The 18,167-nt window shown below is 43.9% G+C and overlaps 1 protein-coding gene across 1 annotated transcript in view; it reads right to left on the reverse strand.

Annotated features, from left to right (window-relative positions):
* Positions 1-18,167, reverse strand: part of COL21A1 (collagen type XXI alpha 1 chain) — a 271,502-nt gene that overhangs the window by 135,847 nt on the left and 117,488 nt on the right. The window contains exons 5-7 of the mRNA XM_086925214.1: positions 7,086-7,163; positions 4,194-4,289; positions 4,060-4,113 (exon numbers count right to left, since the gene is read on the reverse strand). Of these exons, the coding sequence (XP_086781340.1) occupies positions 4,060-4,113; positions 4,194-4,289; positions 7,086-7,163 (228 nt within the window). The remainder of the gene's footprint in view (positions 1-4,059; positions 4,114-4,193; positions 4,290-7,085; positions 7,164-18,167) is intronic.

The following is an 18,167-nucleotide window of genomic DNA, read 5'->3' on the forward strand; positions in this document are numbered from 1 at the left end:
CATTCCTCCCACGCTAACCACATTCCCCCCCCCTCTGCCTACCTGGGTGTCTTCTTGTTACACCCTAAGTGACCCTGTAAGCCCGATGCTCCCCTCGACAGTCAAGAAAAATTGATCCTATTCTATTCCAATACCAAAAAGAAGAAGAAAAAATATTAGACTAATTGCCACTTTTTCACAAGCTCAACCATTATTATTCAGTGACCTAGTACTAATTACTCAGACATTCGTCTCTGAAGTTATCTCCTTTAGGAGAGACTGAGCTTCTTCAAGGTCGGAAAACATATAGAACTTCCTCTTTACAAGTACTTTTAACTTAGATTGCTGAGCGATTGAGGCTTGAGCGCCGTTCATTTTAAACAGGTGGAGAATTTTGACAAATTCTTTCCTGCGGCGTGCAGCTGCAGCAGTCATGTCGGAAAAAATTCTGCATTTAATTGTCTCAGTTACAGAAAATTGCCTTTTTTGAAATGCCTTCGATAGAATCTCTTCCTTAATCCTGTAATCAGCGAAGTTCATCAGGATAGTTCTAGGAAAGGTTGAGTTTGCAAACCTCTGTGCCGGAACCCGATGAGCTCACATAATGGACAGGTCTCCCTCAAACTCTGGTAGTACTTTTTGATGAATAAAGGTGTTGACCCACTGGAGCGTATTTGAGCCTTCCAGTCCTTCAGGTACCCCCACTATCCTAAGATTGGATCTTCGGGAGTCGTTCTCAAGCTCCTCGAGCTTGTTTTCGAGTTTACTTTCCCGGGGGCTCTTTTTACTTGCAGTCTTTTCGGCCACTATTCTTGCTTGGTTGATGTGATCTTCAAGAGCCGATATTCTTTCCTCCGCCTCGTTCAATCTTGTAGGGAGTTCTTGCATCGATTCTTCGAATTTCTCCAGTCTAGAATGTAGAGCGCCTATCTCAACTTGCTGATTTGACTTTATCTCCCGAATCTCATCCAGAATTAAGTTTAACATCTCGCGAATGTCCATTTGATAGCTCATTTTCTTTTCGGGGCTGCCACTTTTCCCCTTTTGCGGCAGCTGGGTCGACGATGCTGAGATTGCTGGTGTTGAGCCCCTTAAATCCCCTACTTGAAGCATTCCAACAGGTGGACAAGAGGGAGATTGGAGAGCTGCAGCAGATGATGAACTCTGCTTGGATAGAGTCTCTATACAAGGACCTTCACTGATCATGATCGGATTTGCTTCCGTTTCAGATACAGCACTGCTTGGTTGAAGCTTTTCTGCTGCCACAGAGCCACTAGACCTTGACAGTGAGGGGGCTACAAATATCGTTTGTGAGACAGTCTCGGGCAGTTGTGCGATAGAGTCATTCACTACCACTGTTGCTGGGGATGAAGCTGGAGTTTCAGTTTCTGTTTCCGAGTTCTTTTCGAGCAGGGCTGCTGATAATTGAGGAGTGCGCGCGGTCTTTTTTTCAAATAAGGGAAAGTCTCTTATCTCCTTCACTCTGTTCATATTTTTCTCGCCTGAAGGTGACTCAACCCCCGCTACATTTTTAGGCGATGCTGGGGTATTTTCCGTCGCATCTTCCATGTGGCTTCCTCCCACATCTTTTTCTCCTATTTCTCCTATTTCTCCTACCCTTCCATTTGGAGGAGAGGTTAGAGTGGTGTGGAGTTCATCCTCAGAGCTTTCAACCGTAGAATCCTTCCCCAAAACGGGCAAAACCGAGCTTGCTTCTCCTTTTTTAGCCTTCTCCCTTTCTTTAGCAGCTAACCGTGCAGCTTTTCTGGCTAGGGCTAAGCGTGTTTTACTTTTGAGGCGGGCTGTTAACTCCATTTTCGCGGTTTTACTTACATCCTCACTGTCTTCACTGTCTTTCAGTTGCCTCCCCATGTCCCCCACGGAGTTCAGAATTTTATTAAGTCCACAGGGTGGAACAGCGAGTAGCGATAGCGATAGCAAACAGTCTTAGTGTCTCTTTTTAACTCCCCCTCACCTCACCTTTTACTTGCGGAATGTGTGCTGGACAGAATGATGGAGAACCTGCCTCTCCGCTTAACACTTAACACTCTGAGGACCTGGACCTTCCTTTCTGGAAACGGCGTAGGAGTGAGTCTACAGTCCTGCGTTCTGGCAGCTACAAACTACGAGTCCTGGCAGAGGGAAAATGCCAGAGCAGCACCACAAGGGCAGCCAGGGGCGAGGTGGGGGGGGGGGGTGCTCACACAGGAAAGGCAACCAGTTCAATCTTCTCTCTGCTTTCAGACTGTGAACACTCCGGGGGTACTCTGAATCAAAAGGGCAGCAAACCGCGGCTCATCTCCTTGGCGCTCCGCAAAACGCCGAACGCCATCACCAAAGATTCGCGTGGGCGGGGCCAAGAGTTGTGACGGCTATCCGGAGGCGTGGAACTCCGGAGCCATCCCCTCAACTATGACCCACTCTTAATGGAAAAAAGTAATTGATTATAGATTGATGAAAGGGCGAATAGGATTCAAACTCTTGGCATGGAATTCACACCAGCAGTCGGTGCGTAAGTAAGTGAAACACCGTGTCTGATCTTTACAAAGAATACTCCTGTGTGCTCTAGTAGGGTGATGCTCTTTTAAACATGAGAATACTGAGGAAAGCTGGACTTGTCGATGTACTGAAGACTAAAAAGTCAGTCAGCTTTTCAAAATATGTACCTAATACCCACTGCTATTTATTGCATTAAAAGTCTCCACATAAACATTAATTGCAGAAATCCTGAAAAGCAAATTGAATGTTATAATATTGAAAATGACTGATCTCTATTTTTAGGTGATTGTATTAAGGTGCATACAGGTGCTGTGCTACAGGCACTGGAACAAAGGGTTTTTTTGGCAGCCACTGCAGGTATGAGCGGCGGGGCCGGCTGGGGGGCAGGGGGATTTCGAGAGATGACCACAAGAGAAAATTAAATAAATAATTAATTTTCCTTTGTGGTTGTCTCTCGAAATCCCCCCCAGCCGGCTCCACCGCGCTTACCTGCAGCAGCTGCGGCTGTCTTTTAGGCATGAATACTGGTTTCCTCTCCGACCTGGTCTGCCACAGTGTGTCAACTTAACTTTTCATGTAACCATTAACAATAGCTTTCTTTTTTTCTACTGTACGGACATGATACATGATCTAGGAAGATTGTATAGTGCTTAACATACATATGTGGATGTAAAACAATAACACACATTACATTTACAATAGTCTAAAATAAGAAAAAGAAGACACATGAATATTACACAGTAGAACAGTAAAAGCGGGTTACAGTGGAAGAACATAAGGTCAGTTCCAAATATGTACTTCCAAGTACAGCGGCCCATGCAACTAGACTATGAATGGGCTTCAGTGAAGCTTTAAGCATTATGAAGTAAGTCCTGGTATATAGCTGTATTTTGTGTTGAAATTGTTTGCAGGAGTGTGGTGAGGGGTTGCAGAAGTGGGTGATATTTCAGGTGCTTTTTGAAAGATGTAAAGCATGGCTCAAGTCTAATACTGACAGCAAAGCCTCTCTAGATCATTGGAGCAAAATCCCAAAAGGAGTGTACTAAAGTGGAAGCTCTGATACAACACATCCTTTCCAATTGGAGATTGTTGGTGCTGGGAGTGTGTCTTCGTCTGCCTGATAATGCAGGTTAGTTTTTTGAGTTAGTGGCTGTGTTTAGCGACAGAGCTATGGATATGATGGAAGTAGAGTAGAGTAGAATGAGAGTCAATTGAGTTTGGTAAATGTTGTGTGATATGGTCATATTTTCTTCTGTTTGTAATCAGCCTAGCAACTCATCTAGGACAACATTGCAGCGTTGTGATTGGTATGAGGAGCCAAACATAATGCTGCATTGTAGTGTTGTGATTGGCTTAGGTGAGCCTGGGTGCTTCTGGACTCTTCTGCAAAGAATGTGGAGAGACGGAGGCGGCTGCAGCGCAAGGAGCTAAGTGTTTTGTTCATATATATATTTTGTTCCCCCATCCTCCCTACCCCACCTCCTTCTCTGCCAGCTGCCATTAGAAATTATTTGTTAAAGGGTTCAACCAAATCAATTGTGCAAAAAATTATATTCCAGAGTAAAATGCATCAATTATTACCAGATTTCCCGGTCTTCCAAGATCTCCAGGAATTCCTTTGTGCCCTTTTTGCCCCTAAAGAAGAAGATATACCAGTCTTGTTAGTCCTATTTCACATCATAAAGTGCAGATGTTAAAAGACACGTGGACAGTACCTTGGGCCCTGTAGTTCCTTGCACACCTGGCCCTCCATGGGAACATTTGCATCTTCTTGGGTCTCCACCAAGGCCTAGTTCTGCACTTCCTCCACACTGGGGAAAGAAAACAAGGGAATGGAGTGAGTGGCAAGAACACTAAACAACTGTTGTCACACGATATACATTCCAAATATCATATTTCGCAAAAGATCACTTAAGTGAACACATTCCTGAATGTTTTTTTGTTTGTGAATAAATGTTCTTTTGAGTTTATTACGAATGACTGAATTTAACAGTGGAAAACATTGTGTACTAAATACCAAAAATAGAGTAGCTGGTACACCTGATCTACGACAATATTGAGTAATCTGAAGCGAAGCGCTTCCTGCCACCAGTATCTGTTCACTGCCAGATTCTGCTTTCATGGCCAATGGAAACTGTAAAAGTAAAAAACATTTCATTTCACAAGCTATCACCATACTTTAATATCATATTATGAGCTTGTCAGAAAGATTAATATGGTGTCGAGTAAACATCATAAAATATTTGTAGTTGTAATGTGCGTGTGCCAATAGAAGAAGTTATTTAGAGGCATCTGCTAGGGGTACTGCTATTTTCCAGTGAAACAAAATTTAGCAAGAGGTGATATATAATCAGTTTAACAGACGTTTGGGGAGCCATGTGATAGGATAACCGCCTCCCAAGTCATTTTTATAGCTTTGGGGACCTGAAACAGTCAACATTGTCACACTTGTAGGAGTGTGATGGTTAGTAGTTGTGTTGGTACCATCATTTGCAGCACTGGCAGGGGTAATCTTTGGGTCAAGCTGCAGTAGCCTCCTGACGAGAGCCCTGGCACTTAGTGTTTTACAAATTAAGCACTGGGGCTCTGTCAGGTGGGGGATCTCTGCAGGGACAGGCTTTGCAGTGCGAAAGAAAGTGTAAGTGAAGGGATGAGCAAGGTAGAGACTGTGTTGAGAAACTATGTTGGGAGGCACAGATGAGGGCGTGCTTTGCAAACTAGGAATCTGTGTATTGGGAAATGTGATTGTGAAAACCTGCCGTAGGAGGTATAGAGCAACGAGGTCCATCAGAAGCCTCAACAAATAGGGCTAGCTTTGGATGTAAATGCACATAACTGTGTGAATGCCACCAATAAGTTGAGAAAAACCAATGTACCGATAAAGCGCCATCTACAATCATCTGCAGTTGATCCAGAACTGAGACTTCTACAATCTCCATCCCCATCCCTGGGTAGACAACTGCCCGGAAGAGGTACCGTAAGGAATTGGACTCCACAAAGCTCTGGAGCTTGGATGTGACTTATCTTCTGATGATACAGCAGAAAAAGGCAAAAGGGAACTTAATTGAAATTGGCTGATTCATCTGCCTGTGAAGAAGCCCTCTTTGCTAAAGGGTGAATGAGAACTGATTTCAAAGCCTTGGGAATCTTCCCTGCTGCCAAAGCACTGTGCATAAAGTGCATTAACAGAGGCATCAGGTCTTAAGCCATGAGTTATTTATATCAAACCAATTATTACTGAAAGCACAGGAATTAACGTATTAACTTGTCGCCACCAACCTAAGAATGCACTGGATTATTGGGTGAAAAATAAATGTTAGCAAACATTGAGTTTTAGAATGTTCCCGTAAACACTCACACACACATTTTATCAGAAATAGGTTTCATTTTAGAAGGGTCGAAAGTGTGTATGAAAAACGATTGAAGGTAACGAGTTTTTACAGCTCCAATAGAAATACATGCTCGAAAAGTTTAGGAGGAAGATGGATGAAAGTCTGGGTTGCAGGCCAATTCAGCCTAGACCTGTACTTTCTGGGTTCTGCTTTTATTCTTCTGACGGTTTGCCCCGCTCTAGGGGATACACTGGTAGTGAAAAGGGAATATCTGCAGGGTACAACTTCTATCAAATTGGGCCACCGGATATTCCTTGCACCAGGGTTGAAACGGTAGTAGACCTGGCTACCACTGTAGGAGTACGCATCTGCATACTGGACACAATCACAACCCCCCGTGTCCCTGGAAGAGTGGAGATTACTCTAGAGTCACTCTTCTAATGCACGTCGCAGGGCACTGGCAGTGATCCGCAGGGAGCACTGTTCACTATTTTGTGACTGCCATCTCTCTTGAAGTCAAAGTTGTCCAACATTAACATCTTCCACTTTTGTCTTTAATTTTGTACATGTCAAATGTCAACAAATTCATTAGACACATATACCCAATCATTTCATCGATCTTAATTAGCAAGAAGTGCTTCTGTGTACAAAATAATACTATGTCGAAATATGATTGTTCTAAGTAATTACATGCTACAGAGATGTATTTTGAGAAAACCATATATTTGCTTCTAAGTCTCAGTGTTCCAGTGCTAGTTTAGAGGCTGCAAACTATGCGTTGTTTGTAGCAGAGCTTAATGATAGCACTTAACGCCACCCCAGAACCATTGTGCTAAAAGAGCAGTTTTGTAATCAGTCACACTCCAAGGACAAATTGTTTTAATCAGGTCTAAGTTTTACATAGAAACTGATTGTTTTTACAATTTCTGCCAAGGTAGATGTTGGAAATAAACTACAAGTGACCACGGATCAACCGTACTGTCTAGATAAAAATTGTAACCCTCTCATACTTTGAACATTTGGAAACATTCTAAAAAAATGATTGCTCTAGCTCAAAACAAATAATCTTCTCTGAAAACTGGAAGCTTGAGTATGCTACATGTGTTCTTTAAAAAAAAAACTGGAAGCATACCTATCCTCACCTTACTATTTGCATTGCTGTTAGTTCTAAAGTACCGCCACCCAATGGTGTCCATTCTGACACATATCATTGCTGTGTTGTATGTGCAGTACTGCAATAATGCAATGATGCAAAGGCAGATGGTGAGTACTCACTATTTCATTAAGCTCACAGCAACCTTCAGAAGAAGCTTTATCGGGATCACAGTGTATCTCAAGCTGTTGTATATCCACCTAAGAGACAAAGAAAAGATTTGTACATATTAGACTTCATAGCTATCTGCTAGACGCATCATAAAGAGTACAGGTAAGGAAAAAGAGAATATAGATGGTCGCCAAATGCCGTATGACATGATGAGAAATGGTTGTTGCAATGGTGCACAGATAACTTCATATTTTTTGTGGAAATCCAAACATTAGCCAAGCTTTAGCCAGCTGAATCATATCCGGTTTGGTGAGATGTCTGGTCTGGATATGTTCATTCCGATGTAAAAGAACTCATACAGTGTATATTCTCTCTGCTTCATTCTAATGTTGCAGCCTTCCCTGTGGAGTGGCCCAAGGGTTCCTTCTAGTGCCTTTACTTTCTATGTGTACCTTCAGACTCAGGCTCTAACAATCGGGTCAATTTGATTTCTCATCTCCTTTAAAATGTGTTCACCCATATCTTTCTTTTTTCAGAGGAAGAACTGGTTTCATTAGCTTACTGCTCAAGGTACGCCTTATCACCGTAAAGAAATGGTTGCAGAAAAGTTGGTTGAAATTGAAAATATGCCAAATAGAGGTAGTATCCCAGACAATTAGTAGGATCGGCAGTGGTGGAAGGCGAATTTACAAACGCACTAACATTAGCCACAATGACTTAAACGTAAATTATTAGCCGACTCATATTTAACTCATCTAATATTTTATGGTATTAGGTGAATGCAGTATTATTCTTTTCATACATTTCTCTTTGGGAATTTTAAATATTTTATTTCCTAGCTGTAATGCTATTTGAGTGCCTGTTCCATAATCCCCTCATATCTCGTACTAAAGGGGGTCTTCAGCATGGCCTGTGCTATCATGAATGCTTTTGGCTACATTTTCACAAGCACTGAAAAGTCCTTCATGCTGTCCTAAAACTTGGAATAAACTGCAAGCTAATGTTTAGGATAAAACATGCTACTCGACCTGATTTACAAAGAAACATCTGAGTATGCTTTGTTGATGCTAATGTAAATAAAAATAAGGTTTTCTTGTCCTTAAATAAAAGTAATACTTGTAAAATCGCATTTAGAGAGCCCACTCAATACAATGGTGTAGCAATTTGAGGGTGTGAATTTGTGCAACCAACAAGAAGTCCAGAGTGAAGGTATCCCATGTGAAAATGCACAAAAAGACTTGCTCCATTATGGCTCCTAAGGCCAGCCTTCCTATGTGAATACTCACAGATGTACATGTCCAGGCCCCTTGGTTTGTGGATTAACTGTGCTGGCAACCTCAAATGTATTTAAACCCCATCCAGTGAGAGGTAAGCCTATGAAATATCTATATGTTTGACTTGTATGCGTTTCAGTGACCCTTTTTGTGCTCTAAGCACCTTACTACTTACAAGCTTGATACTAGTATTTGGTGTTTAAACAGTGTTTACACAGCAGCGCCTCCTCCGTAAGTACAGCCAATATGAAAAATAAAATGGAAATTAAATGATTTTATTGTCAATTTGTATGTAATTCTGCCAGTCCTAGCCGAGTCTAAAGGTGAGGTAGGGCCATTGCTGCTGATTGGCAGCCTCGGGGAAGTGTATCGGCCCTGGGAGTCACTCCAAGTGCGCATGTCACTTGGGATGGCTGTCTTACAACTGCCTGACTGACATGCACACTTTAAAACTCTCCAACCTGAGGTGCATTACAAAGCTGGATGGAGAACATACATAAGCTGCTAGTGTCTCAACGAGTGCTGAGCCAGCCTAATCCAGCCAATTCTGGTACTTTTCCCATTCTGGTTAATAGTATTAACAGCATGAGAGCAGCGTCTGGATTGGTTAGGGTAGTTGACACTTGGACCCTGTGCTCGGAGGAACGCTGCAGCAGTGGGTAGGTACACTTTTTAATTTTAATTAAAAGTTCCTTTTGAGTCACTGCAAGAAACTTGCACTGCCTTTAGCCTACACTCCAGAGCTCTCAACCATGGCCCATTATAAACACCTAGTAAAATCGATCATGATTGAGAGCTTTGGCGTTGAGCCTAAGCGCAATGCTGGCTTCTAACAGTCCCTGTCAGTGGGCCAAAATAATCCGCCCACCACTTTCAGGTGTCAGCAGCCGCCTCTGTGTATATACCTTCCAGCTCACTTTGATATGAAGTTTTGTGCATTTCGTCAACTCTCAAGTGTTAGCACAGGACTCAATCTTTTGCAGCTGAAATTGTTCACTGAATTTGATGCTATATTGGACAAAGTATTGCATGGTCCCAGCTTGCACCAGTGTCAACTCTCATTTGGTGTGCATGGTGCAGGCACAACTGCACCTGGTTGCGTATAAAGGTGCTCCCTCCTGGACCGTCAGGCACTCTTCGGTCAGTGAGGGAGTTTGTAACTAGCACTCTATCTTTTAATACACTCAAACTAGTCTCCCTTTAGGTGAAAGCATGGCCCTTCACAGAGGTGTGCAGTCTGTGAGTTCAATACCCTGCCTGGAACTCGTGTGAGCATCCTGATTCCCTCCGTTCTGCATCACAAATGGGACCTTCGAGGGGTGCCCTTTATGTGCACCCTCCCCCCTCCCTCCATGGCACACAGCCACTGGGCCTCTTTGCCACAGCACCTGCCTCAGTAATTTTGGACAGGTGCACAGGCAAAAATATTGCCTCATAGGCACAAGGCAAAGACATATCTACCTTGCCATTGTGCCGCTGCAGAATGTACACCCACAAAAGTGTATTGCAGAAAGAGCTGCACAACTTTCTGTAGCCCATTGTGTACTACAGAAGTGCCTGGGAGCACAACTAGCAGGTACAAACTCTTGCTGTGTCCTGGGATACTTTGGTATTTAGGCCCCCTTGCCCAGTAGTGCTGTGTCTACAAAAATCTTGAACTTTTCTTGTGCCCACAGGTGAAGAGTTTTGTTTACTAAATTGTACTGAAAATCCATCTGTGTGCGCAGCCTCTGAATCTTCAAAGAACGCTGGCTTGACTCCCTCATGTAACCTTGGAAAAATGTTTACGACATAATTTACAGCTACATCAGGATACAGATTCTAACTTACCACCAACATAGATCACATACAAGAGGCATTTTATGTATTACTCACAAAGGTTAACAGCCAAATGAGTCCACTAGGCGCTGCAAATTCTCTGCAATGTGGATTATTTGCATGAGTCAGTGAAAGAAGAATCCTTAGGTCCTGATTACAAGTTGCTAGTAATATTGCAACCCATGCTTTAACCCCTGTTTACGCATGGGTCGGAATTATGAGTTTGAAGGTAATTAACACATCCAATAATTACCAGATGTGTTAAATACCGCAACCTTCTGTACATTTTCGACAGGTCAAACCTGACGAAATTTAGCAGGGGGAAACCTACAGTGTTTACTGTATCGTGAGTTTCCTTTTAGTGTTTTAAACACCAACATCTGCATCTTATTCCCCATAAACACGTCATAGGTGTTATTTATCTGACCCAATAAATAACATATCCAGTGGTATCGTTATGTATCAGGGGTGATTAATAGCGCCTAAGCTCGAAACCAGGCCCTACCTATGTCCACGACAGAAGCAGACTGTTATGTGAACACTTGGAAAGTAAAAAAAACAGTATTTTAAATATTGAAATGCCCAATAAAATGAATATCACACCTCGAGTACATAGGAAGCTCATGCCTTGTCCTGTATATCCGCGTTTATTATTGTTAAAGTGTGTCCCCCAGAGAAGGATTTCTAAACAGCAGAGACTACACAGAATGGCACAATGTTGCCTCAGAGACACCCGATTAGTTTCTGTAAGTCTAAAATAGCTACAGTATCTTTGAATAGAAGCCCTGTGCGGTGTAATTTTTCGAAATGACTTTGGACTTGGTCGTTTTGAAGGCATTGGAGTCTGCGATTGTTTTACTTAAACTGTTTCAGAAGCCGGTAAGATACCATTTTAACCCCATTGTTAAATCGTTAATAATCAAATCATTAATACAAATTGTTTTAACATTCAACATGAATATGATCATGTAAGCATCATGTAGGCTTCACCACACAACACAAGTATAGGATTTACTCATTAGACTCTTTCATTGCTTTTGAGTTACAAGAGAGACAGAGGATAGACATGTGAGGAACTTTAGGAAGTGACGTTTTGATCTAAAGTTTAGTCAAGAGTATTAATTGTGTCTATGCAAAAAAATTGCAGCAGACTACCTGTCAAGGTGAATGTCTATACATATCTGTTGGGACGTTGGGAACCAACATCTCTTTTTCGGGCAGTTTATGGGTGCAATTTTCATATGGAAATGTGGTCATAACGAAAATAAGGTCATATAGTGGTCCTAATGGCGTTTGAAATCATATTTGTAACCATTTCATCAGTTCTACCTCGAGCTCTCTAGGCACATATGAATATGAATGTCAACTTGTAATTGGTGTGTCAAACTTGTGATTCGACGATGTAGCATGACACGTCTGAGGGGCGGAGGGCCGGAGCTGGTTCTCGTCACTGCCCCTCGGCGCAGCGCTGCTTGGTCTCGCTTTCGCTCCATGCAAACCGAGGTCCGCGATCATCCCCCCCAATTGACATGGGAGGCTAGCGGCTAGTAACTGTCATCTGCAGTATGACGTGACCAGCAGTAAGAAAATGCCAGCCCTGCAGAAGCTGGCCGTCTGACAATGGTTCGTGACCAGACACAGTTCGCCTTATTTCCACACGGCAGCAGCGACTTGCATTCCTCGTGGCCAGCCCAGCTGCCCTGGCCGAGTGCTGACCCTCGGCAGCCCTCAGTGACTTTTGCACCTATCAGCATCACATTCATTTCATTACCAGAAGGTCTGCACCTGTTGACATCTCCCCACTTAGCGGAACCTACTAGATCGCAGGGCCTTGGTGGTGGTCTCAGCGAGAAGCTGCAAGGAGTTGCATGTTGCTCATGCGGAACCAGGATGTAGACCAGGAGATAGAACCGAGGCCACCTGAGACAACCTGGGGGCATCCCAGAGGGCGGAGCCAAGGAGCTGAGGTGACATGAGGAGGTGAAGAGTGGAGGTGGAGGTCTAAAGGCTTCAGGGACTCTGCACAGCTGCAACGGGGGCTGCAAAGAGCCATCGCTGTCCACCCTGTTATCCGGTTGTTCGAGGACTTGGTTGGGTTCCAGAGTGAGACACTAGGCAGTAGCTGCGCACTCAAAAGTGCCTTGCAGCCACTTTGGCTCTCTTGTTTCACCTGCTCACTCTGAGCTTGCACACCTGCCTGGTCTCCAATGTTGATCCAGTGTTAATCGCACCTGCAGTCTCACCTCACTCAGCCGCTCCCCCGCACACTTGCTTTACCTACTTGGGGGTACAACTGACAGAGGAGTGCTCGTGCGCTATTTAAGAAGAAAGCCCGGCCGGCGATGTTTGACTCTCTCCGCCTTTGGCGTAAGGAAGCCAAACAGCGAGAAACTAAGCAAGCTAAGAGAGATAGGAAGGAGAGGAATATGTCGGTAATGCAAGCTGCTAGGCAGTTTAACACCTTGGCTGCTAGGCGTTTTCCACTCTCATGCTGGATCCTTTGCTTTCCCATTGTTTCATGACGAGCTCAGCTCGTCATCAGCACAGCTCACCCGTGCATCATGACGAGCTGAGCTCGTCATCAGCATCGAAAGGGTTAAGGAAGATGAAGAAGATTGTGCAATTGAAGTGTCAGATAGACAACATTCCATGGCCATTGACAAATTACACCCGGCTTTGCCAACCCCCTTTCAAATGTGACTGAAGACCCTGAAAAGTATCCTTTGATGTCACATTTACTGAGATTACCACCCCCTTATGTCCAGGGTGCTACTGCACCTCCGTTACCTCCAGTTGTCGCACCCCTTGTTGTTGTTCAACCCCCTGTTGTTGTTCAGCCACCCGTTGCTTCAAAGGTGGCTCTTCCTCCCCCGGCGCAGCCCCTCCAGGGCCACCAGCCTTGCCACCAGCCTTGCCTCAAACTCCTTTGCCATACACTCCTTTATCTTCGACTTCTCTTATTTCTGTTCCTACGTCTCTGTTGCCTCAAAACACTTTGTCTCCTGTCCTCATGTCAACTTCTTCTCCTTCTGCTCGGCAACGAATGACTGAGACTGTCACTAGTCTTTTGTCTCCTTTCTTTGGGTCACTGAATATGACCCCTGCTTCTGAACGTAAGCAGAGATGTAGTCAGCTCCCTGGTCCCAAAGAGTGGGCAGTGTTAGATCTCCTTGCTCGTAGATGGGTTTCAAATACCTCCAAGTACAGTCCACAAGTGGTTATGGATATCTTCCTACAGTGGGAGGCACCAAAACAAAGGTATGTTTATGATGTCATGTGTACCTTCCTTTGTCATGAGTGGGAAGATAATGAGTTGGGTTCAATTCCCCTGGAATTGCTTAATGTTCAGTCTGAATTTGCTAAAGGGACTGTCGCGTTCTAATCTAGGACCCTGATCAATACTGTGACCTTATGCCCCTATACGGTTATATTCCATTTATTCCCCTATATTGGCATAACCGATCAAATGCAATATTCAGAAACTCGTCTATGGCCTCACACGAACAGAGCCACCATACAGAATCGCTTCCTCTGCAACTTCCTTTGCAGCTCATTAGTGCAAATGACACAGCAGAAGCCACTATCTAAGATTCCTAGATTACACTCCGAGTTCTTCAACAAGATAAAACTCAGCAACCTGGGAAAGCCCCGCTTGCTATGTTTTGATTAGTAATAGAACTCTAATGAGCACTGAGAGACGATCACTTCCTAGTGACATCTTTATTGACGTCTTATGTCCAAAAATTTACGTCAAACCAGGCACCTTTCAGGTATAAATATTACAAACGTTGCCTTAAGCAAACGCTGATGCTGATGATACTATCGCTGATGCAGCTGATCCTAACACGGCTTCTACTATCGCTACTGCTATCGCAGCTAACGAGCGAACGATGGTGTGATGCACATAGGAGCAGAACAGCTGTCCCCTGAAGAGCCCAGCAGATGCAAGCTGCCCGCGGACGCTGCCCCTCCTCTTCCTCGACGCGCTGAGAGAGACGCTGTCTTTTCTCCTGCCGAGAAATCCAGCTCCGGCGTTTCCAGCCTACTCTTGCGAGTGACTGGGATATCAAGCCTTGGAAGGAGATACCAGACCTCCAACATTCTATTTCAGAGGTATGGTGTTGACTAAACCCTTAGAGAGAATTCTTGAAGCAAACCTTGGCAAAATCAACTTAACTAAAGCTACTTACTTACCCCCCTCCCAAGTATTAGGCTTAGGTCAGGTACACTGGGGTAGGCGTAGTTAGAAGCACCAGTTAAGTACGTTAGCCTAATGTATATATGAATGTATATATGTTTTATTCATTTTAAACCATTGTATGGCCAAGAAACCATATCAATGCTTTTACAGTATTATTTCGCAATCCTCATTTTACTGTACGCACTTTTTATAATAACTAGTCTTACAATTGTGGCAATTCATTTCTCTTGTACGAGAAGAAAGACTGTTCAATAAATAATACTTTTTATTGAAAACACCCGTCTCTCTATTCTCTGCATATTGGTGAAAGTAATTTGCACAAAACTGACTGAGTAAAATAACTGTCTATTGTTTCACATGACTCTAGAGATTGACTCTTATTCTAAGGAGCAAAGTTGTCATGTTTATGCGGTTGTTGGAAAACTGAATCCCTTCTTGTCTGTACCAGGGAAGCTGATCACTTCCTATTCAGAGAAGAAAGTTTCCAGTGACCTCTGAGCTAGTTGGTAACAAACCCAATTAAGTTTAGCATAGTCAGTGGAGACCTGGAAGATCTGCACTTCTACGTCCATACTACTGTTTATGTTATTCCAATGCGCAGGGCCTATTGGGAAAATAGGAACTACACTACAGGACGATAGTGGGTTCCGATGTTGAGGAAGCGGTGGAGACACTACTCACTTTTAGGCCTAGACTTCCACCTCAGTCATTGTTCGAACCTGACCCTTCTGTTAGGAGAAAAGTGAAGCAGTATCCTATGAGAGAGGTTCCCCCTGTATGGAGAGAGGCAGTTGTGGCTGATGCCGTTCATGGTATTGCGGCTGCACCGGCTCATTTTCAGCGAGTGTGAGTGCATGTCCCTTGGAAGAGAGCTGAGGTCCTGGCTCTTAAGCAGACCTTGCCTGACCCCCGTAAAAATCCTGCTGGTTATTATAAGGAGTTGTCTCAGACAGTTGATGCGGGTGTTATGAATTTAGCTGACATAGATATGTTGATGGGTAATGTAGTTCATCAACCCTTGTGGGCGAGGATCTGTCACGAGGATCACGAGCCAGAGTTAGGAGATACGTGGGTTAATATTACTGCTGCAGATGGTCGGCAGGTAGGAGGTGCCAAACCTGAACCCTTAGTTGCAGAACTACCTGGTAGAATTCTTAATTTAATGAAAACTATGATGCCTCCTCTGCGGGTGAATTGGGACAAGTTAGCAGCATGCAAACAAAAGAAAGACGAGAGTGTGTATGATTTCTTCACTAGGTTTGAGGAAACATTCATTGATCATAGTGGTCAGGACATGAGTTCAGAAGGTGGTCAGAGGTCGTTTGTAGATAAGTTTGTTTTTAATTTACTTCCTGAACTTTCTAATAAGTTAAAGGACTCTGAGAGTTCATGGGCTGTTTCTTCTTCGGCCCAGATATTGGCTACTGCACAATACTATGAGAATAGAGATAAAGATGAGAAGGATAAAGTAGAGAAGAAGACTAGAGAATTAAAAACGAAAGTTCTTCTGCAGCAGCCTTATCCGCCTCACCATAATCAGCGTCAGTTTCAGCAACCTTCCCAGTTTCAGCAACCCCCACAGTTTCAGAAACTATTGCAGAAGTCTGAGTCTTTTGCTTCGCGACTCCTGCTAGGCCCTAATTAGTGTGCTTATTGTAAAGAAGAAGGTCACTTCAAGAATAGTTGCCCGATCTTGCTACAGCGTGCGAATTGTATGTCTGTTCTGAGAGGTCGTGGTGGTTTTCAACAAGTACCTAGGGGTAGGGGACGTGGTACGTTTCCCCAGAATGAACGTTCCTTTTCCCCTCAGAATTCTATGAATTATTTTGACCTACAGAATGTTCCGACCGTCCAGTCCGCTCAGTACTACACTGATGATTATTATGTTGGAAGTGAGAGTGCTGGTTTTAACGATAGTTAGGACAGCCATGGACAAAGGGAGGGAGTAGTGTCAGTTCCAGTAGACCAGAGTGGACCTTATGTTGAAGTGATTACATCAGGTGTGGCAGAACCTTTTCTTTTGGATACTGGTGCAGCAAAGAGTTCTATCATGCACTCTAATCTGCCTGGCGCACCTTTGTCTGGCTTGACCAATGTTTCAGTAGGACTTTCTGGCACCCCAGTTCGTAACCCGATTTCTTGTCCTTTGCCCCTTTCTATTGGTCGCTGTGAATTGGAGGCTCCCCTTATTCTAACGACTGGCTGTGGTGAGAATCTGTTGGCTTTGGACTTGTTGAAAAGATTGCATGCGACATTACATTGTTCTCCTTCGGGAGTACATCTTACGGTGGGTAAGAAAGTGATTTCCCCGATCTATCTGTCTAAGGTTCGCCTTCCACTGGAACTGCGTTCTCTCCCTGATACACTTTGGGCTACAGGTCCCAATGATGTTGGTCTCTTGCAGATTCCACCCTACGTTGTTACCCTTAAGTAGAGTGCTAAATTACCTCGCATTCCTCAGTACAAAATTTCCAGTGATGGCGAAAGAGCTCTTTTAGCGATTATCTATGATTTAGTTGAGAAAGGTGTGTTTGAAGAAACGAGAGGTAATGTGTGTAACAGTCCTGTTCTGCCTGTCCTTAAGCGTACTGACTCTTCTCAGCCACCTGTGTATTGGTTTGTGATCAACCTTCGAGAGGTCAATAAGATCGTTGTGCCACAGTTTCCTGTTGTCCCAGACATTACTGCTTTATTGACTATGATCCCTGCCTCAGCTGCTTGGTTTTCTGTTATTGATCTGAAGAATGCTTTCTTCAGTATTCCGATTGCTGAGGAAAGTAGGGATATTTTTGGCTTCTCTTTAGGAGGCCGCAGTTTCCGGTTTAAGTGCACTCCTCAAGGTTATTGTGAGAGTCCCTCCATTTATAGTCAGGCTTTGAAAACTCAGCTTGATATTCTTGCATTGCCTTCTGGTGCTACTCTTATCCAGTATGTTAATGATCTGTTGGTTGCTGCTGATGATGAAGATATTTGTAAAGAAGTTACTCTTTCTTTGTTGCGACACCTATCTGACCTTCATTATAAAGTGTCACCTTCGAAGTTGGAGTATTGCCGCCAAGAAGTGACCTACTTAGGTCTTCTCTTGTCGAAGGAGGGAAGACGATTGACCCCAGAGCGTATTCAAGCGATTGCCCAAATGACTGTGCCATGCACACAGAGAGAGGTGTGTGCCTTCTTAGGTATCACCTCGTATTGTAGACAGTGGATTCCAAATTTTTCTTTGCTAGAGAAACCTTTGTTGGCACTTACTCTTAAGGACACACCACACCCTCTTCCTTGGTCTGACTAATGTCAGAAGAGTTTTTCGGAATTGCGTGATGCATTGTGTTCTGCTCCGGTGTTGGGTACCCCCGACTACAGTAAACCTTTTACACTTTATGTACATGAGAGAAGGTTGTGCGTTGTCAGTGTTGACGCAACAAATTGGAGACAAGCAGCGCCCATGTGCGTATTTTTCAGCTACTTTAGATCCGTTAGCTGGAGCGTTGCCTAGTTGTCGAAGAGCTACAGCGGCAGCGGCTGTTTCTATCCGACAGTCTGCTGGTTTGGTATTGGATAATACATTGATTGTGATGGTCCCACATGCAGTGGATACCCTATTGAATAGAACGAAGACTCAACATCTCACCAGTGCGCGTTTGTCAGGTTATGAGTTGACGCTTTTGGCTAGCCATGTGCACATCCAGCTGTGCAACACATTGAATCCAGATACATTGTTGCCGATTTTTGTAGAGATAGATGCTCAGGAACAGCATGACTGTTTTCTCCGGACAGAGGAGGAAACGAAGGGTAGAGTTGAT

This window comes from Lissotriton vulgaris, chromosome 6 (genome assembly GCF_964263255.1).
Source record: "Lissotriton vulgaris chromosome 6, aLisVul1.2, whole genome shotgun sequence".
Taxonomy (NCBI): Eukaryota; Metazoa; Chordata; class Amphibia; order Caudata; family Salamandridae; genus Lissotriton; species Lissotriton vulgaris.